Source organism: Gambusia affinis, linkage group LG05, assembly GCF_019740435.1.
Source record: "Gambusia affinis linkage group LG05, SWU_Gaff_1.0, whole genome shotgun sequence".
Classification (NCBI taxonomy): domain Eukaryota; kingdom Metazoa; phylum Chordata; class Actinopteri; order Cyprinodontiformes; family Poeciliidae; genus Gambusia; species Gambusia affinis.
Genome location: NC_057872.1, coordinates 30,777,903 through 30,787,635, shown reverse-complemented (window position 1 = coordinate 30,787,635; position 9,733 = coordinate 30,777,903). Strand labels below are relative to the sequence as shown.

Sequence of the window (9,733 nt, the reverse complement as noted above, 5' to 3'; positions counted from 1 at the left end):
GTCACACTGTGTGGCAGAGAGCAGCAGGTGCCACCCAGCTCTGCAGTAAGACGGATTTCACCGACATTCAGCATGAATCCAGCTGACATTTTAAACCGTGCCTTTAGCATCTTAGCCTTTAGCATCTTAGCCTTTAGCATGATTAGCATGCAGAGTTTTTAAGTTTGTAACACAACAGACTTTCTCTTCTTCTCCAGAAGTTTAAGTTTCCACAAAATTTCTGAACACCTTTGATTTTTCCTCTCCAGTAACAACTTCCACACCGAAGAGTGTTTTCCCTGCCACCTGTTGGTGCGTTGGCGTGGCGAGTTCACTGACCAGGGACAGATTATTTAGCCTCCAACCGGTCAGTCGTTTTCAGGACAGTTCCCACCGAAGAGAAGCAGAAATAAAAACATATCTTTGTGGTTTTACTTCCTGGTCAGAAACAAACACTGATTTCACTCAAATATTCATTTTATTTGGCGTTTTGCAAATGCAATGATAATTTAAGTCCAAAATCAAAGACGTCGTCGTCCTCCTCCGTTTCATTTAGGATCTACGGTCCACGACGTGCTGCTGATGACCACAGCCTCTGAACATAAAATATATATTTAACCTTTCAGTCAGATGTTTCATTGATCACAAAACAGGGAGCAGATAAAAGAAAAGGAAGTTTATTAATCAAAACAGTTTGTTTCTGTGGAATAAACCAGAACAGCTCAACCCAACACCAAGTTAGAAAGACATCAGCAATGACCAGCTCTGAGCATAAACCTGTTGGCTAGTGGAGCTCACGTTTCTGGGAACCTTGAACTGAACCAGGTTCAGTAACAACCATGAAGGGAACCGGGCTCCACGCCGTTTCATTCCGGGGAAACTGCAGGTTTATGATTCAGTTTTCACAGACAAACTTCATATTTCATCTGAAAAAACCAAAGAACTTCCTTCAAACTGGCGACGCTGTCTGGGCTCCTGCCCTCTCCACAGAACATTTAAATATTAACCAACAACCTCAGAACAGAACCGCTGCTGGAAATCAGAGTTGGACCGGAACCAAAGCGACACAGACTGATCAGAGAAAACTTTCATCATGTTCACTAAAACCGCTTTGTGTTTGTTTCAGATCATTCAAAAATTCACAACAAACCTGCAGATTCATCTGAGCTGCAGCTGGAATCACAGCAGTCACACACAGAGTTGGACCCGAACAGCTCCACCCACCTGCAGAACCACCAGAACCACCAGTCCACTCATCAAAATGAGATGAATTATTATTCATGCCTGTGGAAAATAACCCACCAACCTTCTGGTTTTGGTGTCATAGTTGCAGGACTTTGCTGTTGGTGTCGGTTCTGAACCGCTCACCAACATGCTGCAGTGCATGTAGAGCTGCAGCACAGGAGAAAAACGATTCTTTATTTCACCTCTAAAAGCTGCAGCGGCTTATTCAACATCAACTCAAAGTTTTGACATTTCTGCTGACCTGACCCGTCGCTCCCTGAAAGACGAAGGCGTCGACAGAAAACCTGACGGCGTCGTTTCCGTGTGGGATGAATCTGGAGCGGCTGTTCTTACTCTCAGCCATGCATCTGCACCGTCAGGAGAGAGGAGAACCTGTCAGCACGGGTTCATCTAAACCCTCTAAACAAACGCCGCTGAGTTTACCCAAAGTTAGTTATGACTGGAAACTGAGGCGTGGAGGAGGGGGACTCCTCTGGAGTCACGTAGCAGGACAGGACGTAGAGTCGCTCATCTCTGGACACAGACTGAGCCTCAGCGGCGAAGAACACGGGCTCACCGAGGAGAAAGTGATCCGACCCGGAAAGCTTCTTCCACTGGGCTGGAGGCCGGACCAAACCCACCACAAGGACATCCATGGTTTTAGCATGTAGGGGGGAAATGAAGAGCTTAGTTAATGATTTTTGACATTTAATTTGGAATATAATCATTAACCTCATGTCTGAAGTTGTGAAATACTTTCAGATAAAGTCAACAGACTGTGAGTGAATAAAATCAAGAGTTCTGTTAATTATTCCAATTTAGAAAGAGAAAGTCAGGAGAGATGGATGAAAAGCAGTAGAATGGAGATCCAGTAGCCTAGCACCAGCAGCAGGACGTTAAAAGCTCTGTGTTGATCTCAGCTGTCTGTAGTTCAAACACAAAGGAGCAACTTTGACAGAAGAAAACAAAGTTTGTCTTTCAGTTGAAAACATCCCAAAGGAAACTGAAGGATCGTTACCGTTTGTGGGAGTCAGAATGAATTTAACAACGTTCTTCAATTTTTTCAGGAACTTCCACATCTGGATCTTCGGAGAGTATCCAACTTTATACGAATACACAAACCTAAACAGTTAAAGGAAAAAAACAAAGAACCCAACATGATTTCAGCTCCGTGACAAAAGGCCGAGTTCGTCCCGTTTTAATCCGACCTGTTAAAAGAACAAGCCACCGGCACGCTGAACGGCGCCGTTCGTCTGATTGGTCCTTTTGGCTTGGGAGGGTCGTAATGCAGCATGTTGAAGTAAACCATCCGATTATTGATCATCTGTAAGCGAAACAGAGAAGTTTTGATCTGAACTACTGGACTTGAACTTTTGTATCTAAAGCTGAGCGACTGGATTTCCTCCTCTAGAAATTCAAATAAAACATTGATAGGTGTAATTTCCAAAACTAAAGACGCGTTTTCTCCATACATTTTACGTCTGAAGAGTTTTTGACTTGACTGGCCAGAGTCTAAACTCATTTTCTGTGCAGTTAAATATTTTGGGGATCTGAACAGGAATATTTGCACCATTTGAGTTTTATGTCCAAACATTTGAAAAAGCTTAAAAACTTTGAAACAATAAAAACCACAGATTAATTGATCAGATTATAAATGAGCTGGTTTTAATTGATCAGCTCAGTCACAATATTCAGTCTAAAAGTTTCAACCAGCAGCTTGAATCGGTCTTCAGTTCACTAAAACACAGATCATGTTTCTGTTCAGTTTTTATGTGTTTATAAAGAAAATTATCTTGTAATTTCTTCATTCTCATCTCGACTCAAAGCTGCCACCTCGAACATGCAGTTTTTTTCTGCTTTGTGTGTTTCTTCCTGGTCAAACTGGAATTAACAGGTCAGACCTTAAAACAAAACTGGACAAACTGGGAACGGGATCCCCGATTCTACTAGATTTAAATCACGTCCTGCTTGGTTTTTAAAGCATCCCTGTTGCGTTTCAGACTCACGGTACGCTTGGTTCCGCACATGCGCAGATCATATTCGAAATAGAGACGATCCTCAGTGGACCTGCTGACCCCGCAGGTCCCCAGCTTCAGGTGAGAGCCCGGTTCCCCGGAGCCCAGGACGCTCCGCTCCACCTGCAGCTGCATCCGGTTGCGCTCACAGGAAGTATTCACGGCGGCCCCCGACACGCTGGGCGGGCCGCCGGCGCGGGGCCACACCGGCAGCAGCAGCTCCCGGACCGGCCGCGGCAAGCCGCCCTGCCCGCTGCCTCTGGCCGGGGAGAAGAAGTCCTTCCGGATCAACGGCAGGTCCCCGTCCAGGTACATGGGCAGGCTGAGGTAGGAGTGCTGCAGCAGGGTGGCTGTCTGGGCCCGGGGCTGCAGCGGGGCGGTTCGGTTCGGGCTCTGGACCGACTGACGGGCGCAGAGCAGCAGGAGCAGCAGCAGAACCATGATGAGAAAAACACCGTTCAGGCTGCAGCTCTGCTGCCTCTCATGATCTCAGTTCAATTAGGAACACCTGCTGGAGCAGGGGTGTCAAAGTCAAATGGACGGAGGGCCAAATAAAAAATTTAGCTACAAGCCGAGGGCCGGACTGAGCCGGGGGGGGGGGGAACGGGGGGGTGTGCGCGTTGTGAGGATCGAACGGGGGTGTGTGCGCGTTGTGAGGATCGAACGGGGGGGGGGTGCGCGCGGGGGGTGCGCGCGTTGCATCTCGCATTTTTTCAGACGGGGTGCCGGCTTGCTGCGGGCCGGTTCTAATATCATCCCAGGGGCCGTAGAAAATCTTCTCGCGGGCCGGATGTGGCCCGCGGGCCTTGACTCTGACATATGTGTGCTGGAGGAAAGGACGGGAGGTGGCGCCCCTCACTGGCAGCGTGAGGTAATGCAGCAAACCGATAATCCAAACCAAACTAGAGATTATCTTTAAATATAGATTCAGAAGAAAATGTAAGACAAATTTCTTCTCCATGATCTGCTGAGGTCAGCAGTTAAATCTGTCACGTAAAAGTACATTAATGATAAACTCCTTCACTGCTTAATAACACTGTTTATGTTTATTTAATGTATTAACTTAAAAAATACACATTTTATTAAGTAAATGTATTTATTTATGCATTTTGATATTCCTGAAGTGTCTGTTTAACTGTCTCTGAAGTTTGGTAAAAATGACAGTTTTAACTATTTTTTCTTCATCTATAAATGCAAAGCAGAGAAAATTCAGCCTTGACCAAAACATGCAATAAAAACCTAAATATTGTTGACAGAATGAGTCTGATATTTTTCTACAGTTTATTTTATTTGCTCTATTTTATTTGCTGATGTCTTTTTGTACATAACATAAAAACATAAAAAGCTTTTGAGACTTTTCAGACTATTTCTGTAATATTTGACCTAACACCGTGTCAGTGCTGCCCTCTAGGGCTGCAGTGTTGCTACTGCAGTTGGATGTTCCTGTCGGTTCTAAAGGTCCAGCTTGGTTAGTTACACTTTCAGTAAAAAGTCCAGTCTGGTGCTGAACTCCGCATGAATTTATCAAAGTCCAACTAAAATGTGCAAATTCTCTTTGATTTACTGTTATTTATGTTTTACTGAGATTATTTCATGTTGAATTTGATCCAAAACTGAAAATACAAAAAGTAACTGATATAATTGTTGCATGAATGTTGGATCCAAACCATTTTTCTGGGACAGTTAAGCATCATGGTAACATTCCAGCATTCATCCAGCCTCAGACTCTAAATCATTTATCAGAAGCATTTAATCACATTTCAGGAACAAAATGTTCTTTCATCAGACCAGTTTTAATATTTCGGCTCCAAGGAGAATTTCTGTTTCCCTGCAGTTCAGACATCCTGCTTGACTTTGTATTGCTCATAAATCTGAATAAAATACCAATCAGGAAAGGTTCAGCTGGTTGGAATAATTTCTGAAGTTTCTGCTGTAAGAATCCGGACGAATTTAATTCAGAGATTAGTTTTAGTTTTACTTTAAAACTCTGTTGTATCTGGAATCAGAAGTTTTCACTCCCTGTTAGGATCCATGATGCGTTCATGTTCCTCTGTTCACCGTGCGCAGCCCAGAGCCAGCAGGGGCAGCAGGGCCGTCCAGAGTGGGGGCCCTGTGGGGGGGCCGGCCGCGTTGCACAGGTGTGTGTTGCAGCATTCGTTGATGAAGGTGAAGTTGAGACCCAGAGCGAACTTCTCCCCAGTGACTCCGCACAGCGCAGGCAGGACGCAGCTCTTCTCGTACAGCACCACCCGCAGGTCACCTGCAGAACCACCAGGCCCATTAAATCGGTTCGATTGGCTTTCACACACCCAGTGACCCGAGGGGAGCTCACCTTTCTGCCCCACGGCCCGGCTGGACAGGCACAGCTGCCCCGGCGGACACTTCAGCGGGAAGCGGATGCAGTCCAGAGGAGAGACGGCCGGAAACACGCAGGTGTAGCAGAACAGGGAGACTGGAGGACAGCAGGCTGCAGTCAGCGTCATAAAATACAGCAGACTGCATTGTTCATGTGTTCAATGGTAATATAATTAATATAATATGATGTAATATAACATGGTGTCATAAAGCAATAATAATCTGATTCTTTTCCATCTTATTTCCTGCTTTGGTCCCTTTATGAGAATTTCTCCCTGATTCTCCACACTGAGATCCTGCTGACTGCTCAGAACCGCTCTGCAGAACCTCACTGGAAATAAGAAACCATCTGTTTATTGTGGGAATATAAAACAATAAAAAATGTATGTTTTATATCTAAAGGATCTCGTTTCTATTTATGGACTGAACGAAAACTGAAGAGAAACAACCAGACTGAATAAAATCAGAGATTTAATCAAGTTGTTTTAATCATAACTGATTATGTTATATTGTCAGATTTCTATGAGCCGGAACACAAACGGATCCAGTTTCTGGTATTCTCACCCACAGCTGGAGGGAAACACAGGAGAAGCAGAAGGTGGGGCATCATGGAGGGGGGATGAAAACTTTTCCTGCAATTCGGATCAGTCCGGTTCCTGTAGTTCAGTCCAGTTCCTGTAGTTCAGTCCGGTTCCTGTAGTTCAGTCCGGTTCCTGTAGTTCAGTCCAGTTCCTGTAGTTCAGTCCGGTTCCTGTAGTTCAGTCCGGTTCCTGTAGTTCAGTCCGGTTCCTGTAGTTCAGTCCGGTTCCTGTAGTTCAGTTCGGTTCCTGTGGTCCAGTTCGGTTCCTGTAGTCCAGTTCGGTTCCTGTGGTTTGGTTCCTACAGGCTGCCAGCTGTCTGCATGCTGAAGGCGCTGGACCAGCTCAGCTTGTCCACCAGGCTGCAGGTTCTGAACGTTGGACTCATCTGGTTCCTTCTGATGTTCTGATGATGACTCGCTGAAGCCCCACCCCCACCTGCTGCTGATTTCATTAGTGTCCTGGGTTGATCTGTGCAGCTGCAGAGAAAATATTCTCCTGCTCAGCGTTAAAACAAGCAGCCAGTTTAGATCAGCTGGTTCTGTCGGTCACTTTCTGCCTGACGAAGATCTACGTTAGCAGGCATGGTGGCCTAATTAAATCACGACTCTTCTGTTAATGAAGGACGTTGAGTCGTGGAGGAGGAAATCAGGTGACCTGCAGTCTCATGACTGGAGCTGACTGCAAAATGATTCTGCTTTTGATTCATGAAGAGGATCAGTTTGAGGATCAGAAAAAACACAAATAAATGTTTAATATGTAAATAAATATGATTAGCTTTATGATCAGAGGATAATGAATCAACCTGTTCTGATCTGATGCATGTTTTGTCAGAACCTCGTGGTTCTGCAGTGTTTTATATGGATCTATTTATTTATTTGTGTCACCAGTGAACATTTATTTAGACATTTATAGTTATATTTTTTGTCATAGAAGATTCACATTTAATGACCTCATATTAAGGGTTTTTTCACATCATGATTCTGAAATCGGCTCGTCTCCTCTGACATTCTCATTTTCCCCCAACATGTTTTACTTTACATGTAAATATTATTATTGGATAACATTATTTGAGTGACGACTGAGGTGGAAGATTAGGAGTTATAATTAGCATAGCATTGGAACAATTTATAGACACGACAAAAACACAAAAACATCACTTCCTTCATCAGAATATCCTATCCGTTTAAAATGAAGCTACTGCAGATGTTTGTACTAATCCGTTCATGAGAATATCCTACTTTTTAAAAAACATTTTAAATACGGAGCTGTTTGTAAGAATGAAACAGTATCAGACGGAGGAAACTGGATTTTATTGGTTCACAACTCATCAGTCAGTTCAAAGCCTCAATTATAAATAAACCTTTAGCTTATTCTGTTTTTACTATCACTGGTGTAGAAAAGTCCCCGTTTAAAATAACAACCCATAGTCTAGTGGGGGCAAAATAAAGCCAGGCTGATAAAGCACTGGGAGAAACTCTGACTTCTGTCTATTGCTCTGTCTATTTCACCATCTCTAAACAGGAACATTCTGTGTTTATACTTCTAAGCGATCTCTGGGCTGCTCTGGGTCCGATCTCTCACCTAGGACCCGTTTGCCCCGGCAGAACCGACCCAAATAGAGGCATGAAGCCTCTGGAGGCTCCTAGGATCACTGGGACACTCAAACCCCTCCACCACGATAAGGTTGCAGCCCACGGAGGGGAAAAACAAAGCCAGAAACAGTTCTCTTCTCTGACCGGAAATGATCTGGAGAGAGGCCAGAAGGTGGCGCTCTGGGGTTTCTAACTAAACAATCAGTTTAGTTAGAAACTAAACTTTTGGTTTTCTCAGTTATTTTTCTCTTCAAAGATACGCCACCTGGTCTGGCGTTCTGATTGGCTGTGGCTGACATGATGCTGCCATCACCTAACCGTTCTCCCTCTCCTTTTTATTTCCAAAAACATGGAAAGGTCTCCTGATCAGTTGACCTGTTGTATCTCTGCTCCGTTTTCTCTCAGCTCCAGTCGGTCGTAGCAGATGGCTGCTGGTACTGAGTCCGGTTCTGGTTCTATTGGCGGTTTCTTCCTGATTGAGGGAAGTTCTTCCTCTCCAATGTCGCTACATGCATATTCTGGATGACGGATTGGTGTAAAGTCAACAACTCAACACAAGGGATTTGCTGTCGCCCCCTGCTGGTCAGGAGGACTGAATGCTGTAAGTGATGACTCCACACAATCTGCTGGGTTTTATTTGGTGCAAACTTTTTGTGGTGCTAATAACGCTGAGGTTAATGGTTTAATTCCCTCACTGGCCAATTAAAATATGAAGTAGTTCAGTAAATCAACTCTTCAAAATAGAAGGAGGCTTCAAATTAAACCAAAATTCATGTTCATTTTTAAAACTTTGGAATTTCACTGCTTTTGTCAAGGTCATGTAAGTTTTTCTCATATTGATGATAACTCAACATTATGTGTGGCTGGTTAGCTCAGCTAGTAAGAGTAGGGTACTTGTAATACCTACACCGTGGGTTCAAGACCCACACTGGCCAGCTGAAATATAAAGTCTTCTGGAAATCAATTCTTTATAATAGCAGGAGGCTGGATATTAAACCATTATGCACATTGATTTTGAAAAGCAACAGAATATGAGACCTTTACTCAAATCTTCATTGTGGTAAAATCATGTAAGTTCTCTTAAATCCATGGAAACTTGACATTATGAATGACCATGTATTTATGAAAACCTTGTCCAGCTGGGTTAGCTCAGCTGGACGAGGTGTGGTGCTAATAACGCTGAGGTCGGTGGTTCAATTCCCTTACCGGTCAACGGAAATCAAAAGTCTTTCAGACAAACAATACTTCAAAAATAAAAAGGTTGTAAAACAAAATCAAAACTTCCAAATAAAAAGGTTGTAAAACAAAATCAAAACTTCCAAATAAAAAGGTTCTAAAACAAAATCAATACTTCAAAAATAAAAAGGTTGTAAAACAAAATCAACACTTCAAAAATAAAAATGGTTGTAAAATAAAATCAACACTTCCAAATAAAAAAAGGGTGAAAATGAAATCAATACATCAAAATTACATATTGCTGGAAAAAACACATTTAAGCATTTTGATTTTGAAAAACATAAAACCATTTCATCAAATCTTCATTGTAGTAAGATCATTTCAGTCTGTCTTATATTTACAAAGACACAAAAGTGCTTGTGGCTGGTTAGCTCAGTTGGTCGGAGTGTGGTGCTCATAAATCCAAGGTCATGGGTTCAAACCCTACACTGCCCAATTGAAGCATAAAGTCACTCAGTAAATCAACTCTTCAAAATAGAAGGAGGCTTCAAATTAAACCAAAATTCATGTTCATTTTTAAAACTTTGGAATTTCACTGCTTTTGTCAAGGTCATGTAAGTTTTTCTCATATTGATGATAACTCAACATTATGTGTGGCTGGTTAGCTCAGCTAGTAAGAGTAGGGTACTTGTAATACCTACACCGTGGGTTCAAGACCCACACTGGCCAGCTGAAATATAAAGTCTTCTGGAAATCAATTCTTTATAATAGCAGGAGGCTGGATATTAAACCATTATGCACATTGATTTTG

The 9,733-nt window shown here is 43.1% G+C and overlaps 2 protein-coding genes across 3 annotated transcripts; both read right to left on the bottom strand.

Annotated features, from left to right (window-relative positions):
• Positions 1-438: 438 nt before the first annotated feature.
• On the bottom strand, positions 439-3,725 carry zp3d.2 (zona pellucida glycoprotein 3d tandem duplicate 2). Its single transcript, XM_044118408.1, has 8 exons — positions 3,210-3,725; positions 2,412-2,527; positions 2,222-2,325; positions 1,648-1,822; positions 1,466-1,571; positions 1,286-1,371; positions 1,130-1,203; positions 439-574 (listed from the first exon to the last, which is right to left on the bottom strand). Exons 1-8 carry the CDS (start codon positions 3,657-3,659, stop codon positions 528-530), a joined length of 1,158 nt encoding a protein of 385 aa, XP_043974343.1. The 5' UTR covers positions 3,660-3,725; the 3' UTR covers positions 439-527.
• A 796-nt stretch (positions 3,726-4,521) lies between these two features.
• LOC122831876 (lymphocyte antigen 6 complex locus protein G6c-like) lies at positions 4,522-6,749 on the bottom strand. 2 transcript variants are annotated; one of them, XM_044118402.1, is made up of 3 exons: positions 6,138-6,749; positions 5,551-5,685; positions 4,522-5,478 (listed from the first exon to the last, which is right to left on the bottom strand). In XM_044118402.1, exons 1-3 carry the CDS (start codon positions 6,181-6,183, stop codon positions 5,273-5,275), a joined length of 387 nt encoding a protein of 128 aa, XP_043974337.1. In that variant the 5' UTR covers positions 6,184-6,749; the 3' UTR covers positions 4,522-5,272. The 2 variants fall into 2 exon arrangements, with proteins under 2 accessions (XP_043974337.1, XP_043974338.1); XM_044118403.1 differs by having other exon boundaries at positions 5,551-5,670.
• Positions 6,750-9,733: the final 2,984 nt, after the last annotated feature.